Source organism: Anser brachyrhynchus (genome assembly GCF_964034855.1).
Source record: "Anser brachyrhynchus genome assembly, chromosome: 8".
In the NCBI taxonomy this organism is placed as follows: domain Eukaryota; kingdom Metazoa; phylum Chordata; class Aves; order Anseriformes; family Anatidae; genus Anser; species Anser brachyrhynchus.
Window position 1 is genome coordinate 12,564,818 of NC_137702.1, and position 16,486 is coordinate 12,581,303.

The 16,486-nt window shown below is 36.5% G+C and overlaps 1 protein-coding gene across 4 annotated transcripts in view; it reads left to right on the forward strand.

Moving 5' to 3' along the window:
* MIGA1 (mitoguardin 1) overlaps positions 1 to 16,486 on the forward strand; it is a 39,021-nt gene that overhangs the window by 19,274 nt on the left and 3,261 nt on the right. For 3 of the 4 annotated variants that reach the window (XM_080601495.1, XM_080601497.1, XM_080601496.1), the window contains exons 8-12: positions 7,008 to 7,108; positions 15,397 to 15,515; positions 15,697 to 15,769; positions 16,114 to 16,200; positions 16,291 to 16,422. In XM_080601495.1, coding sequence (XP_080457621.1) covers positions 7,008 to 7,108; positions 15,397 to 15,515; positions 15,697 to 15,769; positions 16,114 to 16,200; positions 16,291 to 16,422 — 512 coding nt within the window. The remainder of the gene's footprint in view (positions 1 to 7,007; positions 7,109 to 15,396; positions 15,516 to 15,696; positions 15,770 to 16,113; positions 16,201 to 16,290; positions 16,423 to 16,486) is intronic. The other variant, XM_080601498.1, reaches the window with a different exon arrangement.

A 16,486-nucleotide genomic window follows, 5' to 3' on the forward strand; every position in this document is an offset into this window, starting at 1 on the left:
TTGCTGTCTATTTTTGTACTTTTTCGCTGACTGTTCCTACTGTCTCCTCTTCTTATCAAGAGCAACATTGTGGGGAAGCCAAAATGGTGTTGGAAAGAAGCAAGGGGTACCAACAGTAATGAACTTGTCCAAATATCGTGCTATTAGTGCTCACTGGTGTTTATTAGATTAACATAGGTGTGCTAGAACAGAGGACAAAGGGATAAGTTCATTTACCTTTGAGATTCCTCTCTCAAATCTTGTGAGAAGACTTTTCTACTTAACCTGCTTATGGAAGCCTCTGATGTAGGAAACATATTCAAGGAGCTAATTCCAGATGTGTAAGCCTCAAAATTAATCTTGTACTTCCTTTTCTTTTAAATATGATACTGCATTTTGAATTTGCTCTGCATCACAGAGAGTTAATGTGCTATCACGCTGTATGTGAGTGAACAGACCATTCTATTGTCAGTAGAAAGTGCATGTGCAAAAATAGTGGCAGGTTGTGCTTGTTTTCAGGATGTGAAGAACTAAGAAAAGGCAGTGACGTTCAAATCTGATGACTAAGGCATCTGGCAGTCTTCACAGTGCTGTGCTATAAATCTCCAGTGGACAGCCTACGTTTTAAAATAAGCATCATGTGAATTCAAACTAGACTTTGCTATGGCCGAGATAGATGTTATGCTTTCCGAACTACAGGAGAAGAGAGTACTCTGATAAAAAGGATGAAGTGACAGCTGTGTGTTGCACATCCATCTAAACAGACTCTGAGACAGCTTAGACAGCTGAGCAAACTTGATTGCCAAATATTTTCTTTTTAATCAAATATAAGTACAGAGGCTGATTGTTATCCAAGTTATTACTTCCAAACAGGAGGGTGGTCAGAAATCAAATTGTTGTGTAAAGGATAGGCATTTAATCCAGATGCATTGATTTTTAGCTTTATGGCAAAGAAAAGAATTTACAGAAAAGTGTAACCCATTAAAAATGTTGAAACCTATAATATGCAGTTACAAATAATCAAAGTTTACATTTTCGAAGAAATAAGAACCTGTATGATGGGGAGAAACCTAACAGTGACATGTAGTTTATACATAATATACATCTCAAATCTGTGTCAGATTCGTATGTCTACATCAAGCAGAGAGTCAGAGCAGGAAACCAAGAAAGTGAATATAGGCATATATTTACTCTGTTTTTGCTAAGCTGATTTTGAAGCTGTCAGCACATATGATGTATTAGTTCACATTATCAATTACACATTAGATGCTGCTGTATTTTATTAAAATTCAGTTTTGAATAATCTAGCACCAAGAGTATTTATCTTGCCTCTTCTTTGAGGTTTGAATTGGAGAATTCCTAATGCTGAGGCCTTTCTATTTTGAAATTTGGGTCTTAAAGTAAAGCATGCCATAATGATTCAGAACCAGTTTTCACAGGTCACATTCTTTGCAACAAAATCATATTTCTGGCAACCATCAGAACTATTCCAGTTCAGTTATCGAATTTGTGGAAGACTTGTTTAGCAGATTTAAATCTTGAAAGAATCTAATACTCTTGAGCTTGTTAATGTATCTGTGTCTGATGGACTACAGGAAATAAATTATACTAACATTCTTTTCCAAGGTACACTTGATGTTTACTTAGCTTGTGCATTAGTAATCATTGTAGTCTATTTGTGCTGTTTCCCTTCGCTGGATGACAGCACTCAAGGTGCTTGATTTTACAGTTAGAAAATATGAGAGCAGCAGCCATGTTGTTCTGTTTCATACATCATTAAGCATGTGGTGGTCAGCAGATAATATAACTTTATGGACAAAGTCAGTATCGTGAAGGTCTGAAAATAACCATATTATTTCAAACATCCCAGAAATTGCCATTAAAGTATGTGGAAAATCTCCTAAAGATGATAAGGTTATTTTAAGCAAGTTGCATCTTTTTCCAGGCAGTTGTTCTCTGCATGAAAACTACTGGAGCGTTTGTTAAGAAGGATATAATGGGAAGGCTCAGCAGTTAGCTTAGCCAGAGCTTACCTTAAAAGCCTGTGAAGATCTACGAGTGCTAGGAGGAAGGTAAAACTGACTACTCAGTGCTGTCCCATGCTCTGTGTTCCCCGGTTGTTCCGTTCCGTTAAACCACTGCTCTGGTAGCTGAGCTCCTAGTGAAATGCTGGGGAGCAGAAGCGGTGTGTTTGCAGCGGGGCCTGCTGGAGGTGGGGGCACGTACTGGCAGTCAGGCCCGACAGTCAGAAAGCACTGGAGCGGGATTTGTTTCCCTTTAAACAAATGCCTGAGTAGTTCTTGCTTAGTGCATTTTGGTTCACATCAGAGCAGTCCTGACAAAGAATGATGAGATGTTTTACTGGTGATGCATGCTGGCGGACTGGGAGAGTACGAGATTTGGTTAGATATTTTTAAAAGACTCTAAGCTAAAATATGTTTTTGTGCTTGAGGCGATAACAGCTTTGTTTATATACAATAAATTGAGATGCCCCCAGCTATAAGCACTTTCTTAAATCTGGATATTTGCGTTATTGGGGAATTGTAAATGAGTAACTTAACAGTAAGTGTTAAATCGGGAGTGGTCGGTGTGGTCACCCTGCTCCATCCTTGGCTAGCCTTTTGTAACTGCTTGCTGAGTGACCCAGCCATCGGAAGGTGCCATCTGAAGGTTGAGGTTGGTTTCCTTTTATAAGCATGGCTTGAAGTAAAATTCAGTGCTTTCTAGGTGCATGGTGGAAGACTTCATGTAATACATTAGTAGCTACTTAGTAGGACTGACAAATTTTTAAAGAATATTCAGTCAACACTGTCAGAGTTATGACTATTTATAAATGTAAATGAAGCTGCTTTTGGATGCTTCAGCAGCAGTGTTGACAAAACACAGTGCTGCTTGTGACCTAGCTATAAGACAGTGACACGTTCTCTTGTAATTGAATTAGATAGTAATTCATGCTTCTGTGCTCTCTGAACTTGATTATTGTAATTCCGTTGTCTAGGCATGAAGCCACGCATCTGAGGGATGTGACTAGCACAAAACACAGCGGCTGTCTGTGCGGTAACCTGGCAGAATATGGGGAACGTGTTACTGTTGGTGTACCCTGACTTCTCATAAGTGGATTCCTCTGCAAGGCTAACTCCTCTCCAGAGTCTATCAAGGGGCTGGCTTACATTGTAGAAGTGCTTTTCCTTTCCCATCCTGCTTTCCTGCTTGTGATGTATTACTGCACTAATGTGCCACTGAAGTGGGTGGCTGGGGATAATAGGAAGCCATGGCTTTACCGGTGACACTCAGAACTAGATTCCTCAACTCTCCGTGAATTCTTTGCCAGGGGATAAGTGCTTTCCTTTTTTAACTGCTGCACATAAGTGCAAAGCTCACTTGCAAACTCATGCCATGTTTCATTCAGGGTCGTAGGGAAGATAACACACACACACACACACACACATTCAGAATTTTAAAATGTTATTTGTAGATGCATACTTCCCAAATGAATTCTAAAAAGTTGACTTCTACACAATTCCATCTCTAAGGTCAAATGCTGCTTTGCAAGTTGAGAAGTTTATTTTTTGGTCTGTCATACCACAGGAATCTACCAGAGACAAAGACAAATAAATATCCTAGATTAGTACTCCGTAATAGATGTGATATTTTTTTTAGCTTGCTTAGTTTCGAATACATAGTTGTTTGCATAATCTTATAAAGCTGGGATTACTTTCACAAGCTTTAGCCATACTCTGTATTCTTAGCATTTTTGAATACCCTTAATCTAACTTTAGAACCAGTTATGCATTTTAAAGCACCACAGCTTAGAGTCTTTATGGCATTACTGTTGTCAGTATCACATCTGAAACCCCACTTCATCCTCTTTACAAATATAAATGAACTGTAAATAACTCCTGGGCTTCTCAAATAAGTACAGTATATTTGAAGCTCACATACTCGCTAGTATTTCTTTCTTTAAGGTATTAGACTGCATAGGAACTTGGTCTGGCTGCATGAGCAGATGCAGCCGCGGGTGGGTGGGTTCCTCTTGCAGCTGTTCATTCCGGGATTCTCATTGTGCTGCTGTCTCTTTTTTCATGTTCTCATGTCTAAGAATGTTCTCCTGGTACTTGCATGGTATGTACTCTAACTGTAACTTAATTTTCACCCTACTGTTTTCATAATAATGTGTTCTCTGCACAGTATGGGTATCGATAAGCATCTGCTAGGCAAAAGGTATTATAAGAGTATTAGGGCGGTGGTAGCCAGAAAGTCCAAAATAGCTGACAAGGCTGTGTTGTTTTATTTGGGTACACTCTCATTTGTATGGACATACCACTTGCCAAAGGTATTAATATTTCACGTAACGTTAACAACCTTTTATGAATCAGTATTTTGTCATAACATGCATAAGTTGTGCATTTTGTAATAGTGAGAAGTGTTTTTTGTGTTTTTTGAAAACACGGGTATTCCATATTCAGCAAACACAAACATTTTATCGAAGTGAAAATTCTAGGCCCATATTAGGAATATTGGAACTGTGACCTTAGCAAAAGTAAATTATTAATATTCTATTGATTTTTTTTCTTTAAGCAACTAATGCTACCACAGTCAGCTATTGCAGCCTTAGTTTAAATAAAAATAAATTTAAAAAACCACAGCTCTTCACTTGGAGGAAAAAAGAAAAAAAAACACATTTCACTTAAAAGAGTAAAAATTTGAGTGTTTTTTTTTTTTTCGTTTCCTATCCTGCTGTGGAATAATTAAGTAAGTTTGTGGCGTGATTTGTTGTTGTTTGGTTGGTTGGCTTCTCCTTCTCCCCTATAATTGTATCCCTATAGCTAGGTATGTGTAATGAATCATCTTGGAGTTAGCTACATACTCGGTAATCTTTTTAGAATGACAAAAATAATATTTTATCAGAAATATAATCCCTCACTGACATATTAGTAGACTGTTAGTGAGGTTCCTAATGACTCTTGCAACGATTACTAAAAAAATAAGTTCTTTCATTTTTCTACCGTGAGGTTTCTGGCCGTTGTACAATGTAAAGTTCCTATTACTGCCTTAACTGTGTTTCGGACATCCCTATGAGGGTGACAGAGACTTTCTGAGATTGCAGATAGTTTGATATATGAGACTACTTGACAGCTGCACTTGGTGTACATGAGAGCTGTGTCCTTATCTTAGCATCTTGAGCAAAGCCATCAGTAAGATCATTAACAGCGTGGCCCACTTGTTACTCCTATGACAGTTTCTAATTTATATTGCCACTTAGGAATATAGCTGTTTACTTCTCATGAAGGAAATGTTGCCTATAGACTGGGAGTGTCAGAAAAACAGTGTTTATTTGGATTGCACTTGAACCAGGTGCGAGAGAGCTTTTCTAACCTTGAGATGTAGATACTCTTGTTTTAATTGCAAATTTATTATGGAAAAGAACTTAGCCAAAACAAGAAGTTCAGTGGAAAAATCCATGACCAGGCTGTACATCCCTGTGCAGCCCAGTGTTTAACAGTGTCATTGCAGTTCCAGCAACTGCTGATATGAAAAAGTGATATTAGAAAATCATTTAATGTAATATTAGAGAGATATTAATGCAAATTATTAGCTAGAAATAAGGAGGAAACATCATGTTACCTCTCTGCTTTTACCAGATGTCAAGCAAATGCTTTACAGTTTGGTTTTGTGTTCCAGCTCTTCAGATTCCAGTCTATGATTGTTTCACAACCAGCTTGGATGCTGCTGTACTTTTCTTCTTGGTTTTTAGAGGTTAGAAGCAAGGATAAACTATCAAGAAGGATCTGAAAAATCAGAGATTTTTCTTGTGAATGTTGGTGGAGCTGTGATTACAAGTTGGAAGCTGCCTAACTCAGTGCGTGTCGCAGCATCTAGTAAAATCTTCCTCCAAACTTTTAATAATTTTTTCCCTCAGTGAATAGTCTCAAAGACAGATATTTATTATGTACAATTTTTGAGCTGTCATTCCAAGTCCATAACAAATAAAACCATAACAACCACCGAAATAATAGTTAAGATATGTGGATTGTAGCGTTTCAATTGATGAGTAAACCATTCCAGTATATTGGCATTTGGCCACTTGCTATGTAATAGTGTTTTTTATAAAAGTATTGCCATAGCAACAGATCTGGATGACATTGGGTAGCTGGTTGCTGCTGACTGTTGGAAATAAAACAGACTTTTAGCAACACATGTGTAATGTCTGAAGGTAAAGTAACCCAAAATAAATGCCTGTGCTCTACTGAGAATGTAGTATGTGGCACATCAAGCCAAAGTCTGACTTACTGACTTATGAATTTAATCCTTCTGTGAAAGTGTTTCTATATAGAAAAAAAAAAAAATGTATGCGAGCAATATGTGCAGCAGTTGAAATCTGAGAATAAAATAAATGAAAACTGAGAGAAACTGTATTGTAGATGATTTTGTGCATAAAATATCAGTTATTTTAAAGGCAGTAATAGTTGTAGTGCTATATAGGATGTGCTTCTGGATGTGTTGCTTCAATAGAAAAAGGGATGTACTGAAGATCAAAAACTTCTCTTGCTCTGCTGGAAAACCAGCGAATGAAAAAAAGCATGAGAACTAAACTATGAAACAAAGTTCAAGTGAAGCTGAAACCTATTTTTTATTTATCAGTAGCTTTTATTTGCATAATATTTCCTGACTACTAGAACACTGCACCTTTGTTATATTATGACACAGCCAAGTTAGAAACTTAAAAGGATTTAGATCAACATAGCAAAGTAAGATATTTAGTGAGAGAGATCTTTGTGAGAGATCTTTTTTTCTCTGTCCATTGTGGATGATGTTTGTAAGTCCACTGTAAAGACAGAAAAATATACTCACCTTTATATATGTCAGCAGATCACAGGAGTATCTACTCAGAGTAGTACAATGTAGTGCCTTCCAAAAGTACATGAAAAGTGTACTTTACACATTAAAGTGTACATGAAAAGCACTTTAAATACTTCAAGTTATTAGACTATCAGAAAACTTACTTCATCTTTTTATTTATTTTAAAGATAAAAATACAGATATTACTGTAAAGGATAATATGGATGATTTTGCCCTTCGAGATACACTAAGCATCGCATCAACAGACTCCTTCGTTTCCACAGCTGAGGTAAGACTTTTGAAGGTTGCTTCTTGAAAGATTCATTGATCTGTTTGAACAGTGAAGTAGAATCTTAATTTCTTGCTAATCATTTTAAGCAAAGCATATTTCTCTTATGGGGAGAAAAAACAAAAACAACAACAAAAAAAACCAACCTTTTTTCCTAATTGTTTGAATAATGAAATTGGAATCAGTTTGCTTATTAGCTGTTTTTTTTTGTTGTTGTTTTGTGATTTTGGGGGGGTGTGGTGGGGGGCGTAGAGGAACAATGACTGGCAGCATGTTTTCTAAAGTTCTAGAAAGACGTTGCTTTTCCATGTATCTCAGATTTTCATGAATGAAGAGGCACATTCAATTGGACACTATAGTAGATCCTCTCACCGTTTAGTTGCCCTTCTCAGGTTTTTTTTTTATTTTTTTCTATTGTCTGAGGTAATATAAAGGTGTATGAAACAGGCTTTGCCTTTTTTTGGAGTTGAGGTTTTTGAGAGTAAACTATTAGAAATTGGTAGCTACATATTTTAGTATATTGTATACGTCATCTAACTTTCCATCATCTTCTTCAATAAGACCACAAAGAATACGTAAAGAAATAATCTTCAGGTAACAGGACGTTGCCTGTTAGCTCTAATTTGCTACAGCTCCATTGGCGTATTTGAAAGAATCTTACATGCAGTAACATACTCGAATGTGGAATATCTCACTTCATAGTCTCTCAGGAGCTGAAGTGATCTTGAATAGCACTCTTCTGCAAATTACTAGGAAAGCAATTGGTCTCAATACATATATTCTGTGTTAGATATTACTATCATATATGCACTACAACTAAGCTGCTAAACTCAGTTGTAAAAAGAGACAATTGCATAGGCATTGCTTGCAATTATCTTTTGACTGTCAACTGCGTGGTTTGTTTTTCCATGACACAATTACCTTGACTTAGTAATTCCCATTAAGTTGTGGTAGTATGCCTAACATTCATTTCTAACAAAGATTGTGTCTATAGAGACTGGTTACTTCTTCCAGTAATTTGGATGAGACCACAGTTCTGGCTTGCTTCAACTCTATCAACTCTTGAGAGGAGCTGTAAACCATTACAGTTTGTATGGTTTCTTTGTATCTTTTTTTTTTTTTCTCTCCCGTGAACTTTCCCAATGTATTTGCAAGTGTGTGAAGATCGGGACAATCCGTTATGCTCATTTATGTTGCTTGGCTTAAAGAAACAGGATGTATCACCTTTGGGGAGTAATCATCCCATCCAGAAGCTGAATTGTCTCAGTATATGGTAAAGAAATGTTCGAGTCAAAATTTGCAACAATCTTAGACCTTTCTTTTTGTGTTCATGTATCCTGAAAATAGTCTCCACATTTTGGTACATCGAAGCCTTTTCTGTCAATGTGTTATTTCCAGAAGAAAGTTACAAAGATGTTCTCTTCCTTTCCAGCTGTTCTAGCATTTACCAACAGAATGTGCTCTCTGATCTCCTCCATCAGACTTTACTGAAGAATTTTAATAGATTAATCTTCTAGGAGGAGTCCTGAAAATTAGCAAAACCATAAGCAGCTTGAAGTTTGATGGTGTTGCCACTAGAACTTACCAATTGGTAATTTCACTTTCTGGGAAATCACACAGTAGTAGCATTTTTTCTGGTCACATCGTGCCACAAACTATATTGACAGTTATTCATCTTCTTTCTGCATTGCATCCTGTCCCAGGGAGCAACACTAAGTATTTTTTCTGGCTTTGGTTTTAGAAACTTGAAGCTATTTCCATGTTCCTGTGCTCACACACAGTCATCTCAAATTTAGTTCGCTGCCCTCTGGAGCAATACCAGCAAAAATACGGGGAATCCTAAGACAAGAGACAGGTAGATTACATTGATGGAAATCAACAGGGACACTGCTTAGGAAGCAACAAGAATGTTGTGCTGTATCATATTAGGACAAAACATAGGAAAATAGTTTTCAAGAAAAAAATATACAAAACCGGGACAATTGGCAGAGATTAAATCACATGCCCTTTTGATGAGCTCAACAGGAGCAGTAGGGTATGCCAAGACTTCATCCTGGCTATGGCTGATAGTCAAGACGGTACTGAGGATCATGCACTTGATGGTACAATTCCATGAGTCAATCTGGACACCTACAATATACAGGTGTCCAAATCCTCATGAAGATGATTTAGACAGTCGCCATCCCCAAGCCCAGCCAGACTTCCATTCCTAAATACATAGGCTTCTCAGATTCACTGCAGAAGGGATGGCAAGCATAACTATTTGCCTTGTTGTTGATACTGTTTACTGTGACAAATAACGGTGTTTTCTTCCCCATCTGAGCCCATCTGCCATCAACTTACATTTATGAGAGTCGATATTCTTTTCATATTCTTGTTATCTCACCTACTGTGTGATTGAAATGGCTACCACCTTTGGCAAATATACAGGAGCGAGTGTGCCAGATAAAGGTCTCCACCCTCTTTCGTGACTTCTTTTCCATCTTTCCTCTTTTCTTTTCCTGCTCTCCTTGACAGTGAGTTACATTGCTGTCTCTCCATTGTCAGTGCACAGGCATTTATCATGTCTTACTCTCATCTGTTGATTGCAACTGAATCTATAGCTCTATTATCAAACAAACATTGATTTCCTTGTGAAAATATTGCCTCAGTCCAAAGCTTAGAGGGAATCTTTAAGACTTGAGTAAAGCTTTAGCTGTTCTTTCTCTGCTCAACCCTATTCACCCCCTCTCTCCCCTCTCTCTACCCTCCCAGTAATTTTTTAGGAAGGTTGTCTTTTCACAGTTCAAATCTGTTGAAATAAAATAGTGCAGGAAGGAACAGGCTTTGATAACAGGGAAAGAATAGTGGTTTCCATATGCCTCAACTTATTTATAAATGGCACAAAAACCTTCAATTCTGAAATTGAATTTTACATTCAGAACGTGCTCCAAAAGTGCTTTGTCACTGAAAGGTAGGATTGCCTTTTTCCTGGCTTCCAAACAGGTGTTTTATTCCTTCCCTGAAGTATGGAATACCAAAGGGAATTATGTTAGCAAATAATAATGTGTATTCCTATAGCATTTATAAGTGAGGTTTTTTCCTGTTTCATTACAAAAAATAAAGACGTACCTTTCTGTGTTCTAACTGCTTTCAGAAATGTGACCATAATGGCTAATTTGATTTTTCTCAGGAGTCATTGTTCTCATCCTGGTCACTTTCCCCCATGTTCATGTAATCCATCCAGTTTGATGTGGATTATTGTTTTACCTCAAAAAAATGTAACACAGCAGTGCTGCAGACTGCCATGCCCTGGATAGCAAGTTGTGAGGAGCTACCCATTCTAACAAAACAACTTCAGTGAGGGGTGGAAGTGCCTTGAATTATAGTCTTAAAATATATGGAGAAAGGGAAGAAAGAACTCATCCCCAAAGTTATTCCCACCACTAATGCTAATATTATTTCTTTGAAGAACCTGTATCTGAAGTGCCGCAAACCACTGCCTACTGGTTTGAGCAAGCTGAAACGATTTCATGGTATTCAGTGAAACACAATATCCAGGATTAAAACTTGCCCCTTCCTGTCATCACCAGAAACTTTGCAGCTCCCAATAAATGTTGGTGACGTCACAGGCAGCAAGAAAGCTCTGTCCCACTTTGAGAAATTCTTCCTGTTCTGTGTACTTTCTAACAAATTCCTCAAGCTTCATACTTCATCTGTGCTTTTTTTTGTTGGTGGTCTGTTTTTATCCATTATTTGTCTTCTGCATCCTGCTATATGTAGTCCTAGTTAAAAAGATTCGGGGGGGAGGAGGGGCAGTTTGACATAAAATCTGTGCTACAGCACTTTTCCATGTGGCAATGAAGAATGTTCAACGCAAACCAGATTCCTTTAATTCCCTCAAAGGTCAACTATGATTGTCTGCTGTATAGGTATGAATAGGAAATTTAGGCCGACAACTTATTAAATGGTGCTCTAAAAGCTTTAAAAAGTAAGAAAAAATCTGGGGTTGATCCTTGTCCTTAAATTGAAGCCTTAGCTATGTCACTACTTGCATAGTATATTTAATGGTTTTAGTTCTAGGACAAGGAGGAGTTTCATTCAATAGCCAATGTGTTCCTGTACACTGACTGCCTATACCAAACTGTTTTTAATTCTTAGAAAATATATATAACATTTGTAACAAATCCCATATATTAACACTGAACTCATTATTGTGCCATAATACCTCCACGTATGTGAAAGCACATGTACCCAACACAGCGTATAGCCTAGAATTATTCTGCCTGGCAAGGAATAATACTACCATTGATTCATGCAACATAGTGAATTAATTATTAAAGTTGCAGTGCACAGCAAACTAGTATTGTAAGACAAAAAACATTCTGTATAGCACCGTGCCCTAGCCTACTAGATCAGCCCTAGCACACGATATAAACAAAGACAGTAACTCAGATAAAATCATATTCTGAATACATTCATCATAAATTCCAACTAAAATTATGAACTGATGCATTCTTCCTGGTGTCTGGAAGAAAATGGGAGAGAAATTCATATATCATCAGGATTGCCTTGTACACTTAGCTGTATACGTTACAAGGACACTTAATGCATTTTCTGTGAGAAAAAAACGTATTCAGTACCATCTCAAATGTGTTAGTTAGTAACCACCTTCACATCCTCCAACTCTGAAAACATGTTTCACACTTATCCTGCAGCTACTTACCTGAAGAAAAAAATATATATTTTTAAAGATGCAAATATCAAGAGAAAGAGTTCATTGATCTTTTTAATACAGGATAAGCGTAGTTTCTTAGAATGTAAGGAAAGCTGACTGCACCAGTAAAGTTACCTTTTTATTACAGGGAGCAAGCAAGAATTCCTAAAATGTCTAGCATTGCATATTTTTGTTAGATTCATGTAGGTGGCTATTTTGGTAGTCAACAAGATCTTCAAGCACAGCTGAGAATTTTTCTATTTATTAAGAAACAACTCATGGTTGGCAAATAAAAAGTACTGAGTCTGTTCATTAGACCAGAGCAGTTAAGAAATACCAAGTTTAAAAACTATTGTAAGCTCCAGAGGTTTGATGTTTTTCAATTATTTAAGCATTTTGTTACTAGCAGATGCATCTGTAAAGCTAAACTGTCCATAGAAAATTAATTAGCATCTGAACACAAACAACCTACATTGTAATCTTTGGCAGCTGTTGTGCAGCACAGTGTGCAGAGACACAAGCTATCACTGCAGCCTTTGGAGTTTGAAGATGTTCGTATTGTTTCAACATAATGAAGGTGGGTATCCACAGCAGGTCATCATAAATGTCTTGGGCAGTGGTTGCTGCTGCCTGCTAATTCTTGGCTGCAAGCAGCTGCTGTTTCTTTCTTGAGCCTTGAACTGAGAGAAATAAAGTGCTACAAGACCAGGCTGCTGCTTTAGAGTGATAAATCTTCTCCTCCCTTCTTTGACTTCATTCTCGTAGTCTTCTTCGCGTAATGCCATGTGGCACTGAGGAAGTAGCAGACATTTGGACATCAGCTCCATCATCGCAAGCCTCTGTGTAACTCTCAGCTACCAGTACGCATTGGGCGCTTTTTCCATCCTTAGCGGTCCGTTAAGGGTTTCAAAATGGCACTGGCTGCTCAAAGGAGCCTTCTCTGCAGAATGGCAAGAAAGGAATCAAGGAACTTGCACAAGTCCAACTTACTTGTAATGGCAAGAGGTGGGGAACTGTGGCTGTCTGCTAACTTCTGACAAATAGTGAACTCCTGATTGAAATAGTTACTCAGTGCACAGGGGTGCATGGTGGGGTAAAAAGCAGGCATCTGATTGCAGCCCGTGTGCCAATTCATATAAAATAGTTAGAGTGAACCATCTCATTTCAAACTAATCCATCTCTACACCTTTTTTCTCAAAGGTGACAAGTTCTTCTCTATAAATAAAGAGTTAATATTCCTTTTGATGCCAGCTTGAGAAGTTATTAATCTAGAAAATGGTGTATGCTCTGCATGTTGTTAAATATTCAGTATGACTTGCCCATTCTTCTAATATCTGGTCTCTGCTATGTTAGAAATGTGGATATATGCTGAGAGCATCTTCAAATAATTTTAGTTTGAATAAGGATGTTTATATAAGCAAGCTTTTTATTATTATATACTTATATATATTATTTATACCTATATTTATATATTTTGAAATGCTCAAAAACATCAAAAGAAAATCTGCAATGATTGCAAAAGCATTATGAAGCATCTTCAGAACTCATCTGGAAATCACCTTTTCTAGTTAAAGTTAGAGGTGGTTTTTAGTCTTTGTTTTTTTTTGGCTTGTATTGTTCATTCTTCACTCCTCTTTTTATATCACTGACTCAAAGAAGTCAGTGAGAGAGGAATTTGTGCCCCTTGTCCAAATGTTCCTGGTTGGGACTAACTTCAATCTGTAGTCAAAACTGTCTCAGCAGAAGAATCTTTATACCCTTCTCTCTTGCTTGGTAGCCAGTTGATGTAACTGCTTTCAGAATTTGAGCTCAGTAATACACCTAACAACAGTAACACAGCTATTTTATTTCATCTGCTAGCATGAGAGGAAGCTATGGATAACCAAGAGCCTCACTTAACCCCCAGGTATGAGGTTCTGTGTTAATCTGTAACCACAAAGGCCCTGATCAGACATCTTCCTGGCCTGGAGACATTCTCATCTCAGCCTTGCTGGCAACAAGTGGAGGTTATGTGCATCTAACTGTGGTGATCACTTGAGTCCTAATTCAGTCCAAGTTAGTCAATTTGCCTAAATATCTGAAGAAGCTTATTTACCTGAAGTTCACTGGGGAAAACTAACGTAATCCCTTTTACCATAGAAATGATAACCTCCAAGAGAGGGGCAGCTGTTTACAAAGTGCATATGTTTTCACAAACTATTTCTTCTCATTCTTTGCAAATGAAATAAGATAAATGGAATGTTTTATAGCTTCAGTTATAGCTGGACCAGGTAAGAAGTAAGTTAGTATGCTTATTTGTGTTCTGTTTTGGTCTTTATTTTGGAAAATGCCTGTATTGTTCCATAGTTAACATTTCTTAAACATAGCATAGAAAAACAAATTCTGGAGTAAAGATTTTTCACCTTTTCATGTTTATATACCCGTTCTAATTATTGCACTATATATACATCCGTATAATATTTGTATATGTGTGAGCTTGTATATATATATGTGTATATATATATATATAAAAGAAATTAATATATATCAGAAATCAATATATTCTTGTTCCTTCCAGTTGGTTAAATTATTCCTTCCTATATAGGAATACACATATTTTCAAATGAAAGTTACAGGGCTTTCTTTGTTTAATAAGAACATAAATTTTCAGACTGGCTTTTTGAATTAGTAAATCTAAAACAAGTTATTGCTAGCATTAATATTGTTAAATCTGCATAAAATCTTTGGTCTCAGTAGCTGTAAATCATGAACTGGAATTCAGCTTATCCTCCTCTGTTCTTCCAAGCAAAACAACTAACAAATAAATGAATCCTTTTTAAATGGAGATACTTTCAAGCTAGATGAGTTTGAGAAGCATATGCCTTTTTTTTTTGGTTGTTTTTTGGGTTTTGGATTGTTGATAATATGATGGAATGTTTGTAGTGGAAATTGTAGCTAGCCATTGTTTTGTTTACAACAGGATTTCTCTGTATTATTTGCATCCTTTAACTTCTTAATCTGTTTTTGTTTTTTTGCTGCTCTAAAAATGTCTATGAGTTCATGTTAATTTATATGATAACCACAGAATTAAAACTGCTAATAATGACAATCTTTTGGGGATCCTGTAGTACAATGCTGGCAGCTTGTGCTTCATGCACTATGCTTTGTAACTAGCAGATAGATTTACCAGCAAAACAAAAACAAGGGTGGGAGGATGTTACTATTTCCAGCTTCCTGAAGATTTGCATGGTGCAGTCATTCTGTACTTTCGGTGTCTTGACAGTTTTTTGTTTGTTTGTTTTTTTTTTTGAACTGCACCAAGACTCATTAGATTTAAGTAGTCAAATTAAAACGAAAACTGATGAAATTTCATTAAATAAACTTTTGAAAGTTGAAACCTGAAACTGTAGATTTCAGACTTTGAAAGGTACAAATTAACAGCCATTTTAAATAGTATGGTGTCTCGCTTCTGTTTAGTAGTTAAATGTCACCGCCTTTTTTTAAGCAGATGCAGAAAAGGATAAAGTTTCTTATAAGATCAGGAAAACTTTGACTTAATTTTTTATATCTTTATTTCAGCAAGCTCTTTAATGAATGTTAATTTCTTTTTCAGCTCACAGAGCATAGAGAAATTCGTAATACCTATGGTCTAGATTCCCTTTGCCATTGTCCGTTGTATGAAGAAGCTATGCACTTAGCAGAAGAAGGCAAAATTTACTCAAGAGTGTTAAGGTATTAATTTGTCTACTTAATTTCCAAGAAAAGCAAAAGTTTAAGTCAAATATTCTCTACAGAACTCGTTTTAAAAAGGTTTCTCATACTAGGTATTTTTTCAAAGTAAGAACTAGGTTTGGCTAAATTTTCTAGTATTTCTTTTTTTGATGGTCTTTGAAAACTGTTCTATTTTATACAGGACTGAAATGTTTGAATGTCTAGGAGACAGTGACTTTCTTGCTAAGCTTCATTGCATTCGACAAGCTTTTCAGGTAAATAGAAAGCAAAGTGATCTGTGTGCATTCTTAAGCCTAAAACATGTGATATTGAAATGCCACTATCAATGTAGTACTTGTGAGAGTGTTTTCATAATACATCGTGTAATTAAATATATTCTTGTTATGTTTACATTTCTATAATTCTAAAATGTGACATGTTTGCAAAGGAGTCCCAATCTTGTGACTAGCAAAATTTGGAATCTTTGGACCAAAGATTATTGCCCTGCCATGCTAATGGTCATAATGAAGAAATACTTACTAAATTTGATTGAAGTAATAAAAGACGCTTACTATTATTTGTGAATTAATATGTTTATTTTTTCTGAAACCTTTTCCAGATAATTCTTTCAGAAACAGCAAACAGAATATTTCTTGCTGAAAGTGGAAGAAAAATTTTGTCTGCTTTAATTGTGAGAGCACGAAAGGTAAAAGCCTTTTTTAAATAATGTTTCACTGCTAATGTAACTTCTACCATAATTCACTTTTCAGTGTAAATAAACCATCTCTCTTGTTAGGTTTGCTTGACACTCCTTGCTTTTACTTCGCAGAATCCAAAGAAATTTGAAGATGTCTTTGATGAAATGATTTATTTTTTGGAACAAACAGATCACTGGGATAATACTGAAATGGAACTTGCTGCTAGAGGAGTGAGTGTGAATTTTTTGAAGTGTTTTTACCCCCTTAATTATGCCAACTGTAGCAGCCAAAAAT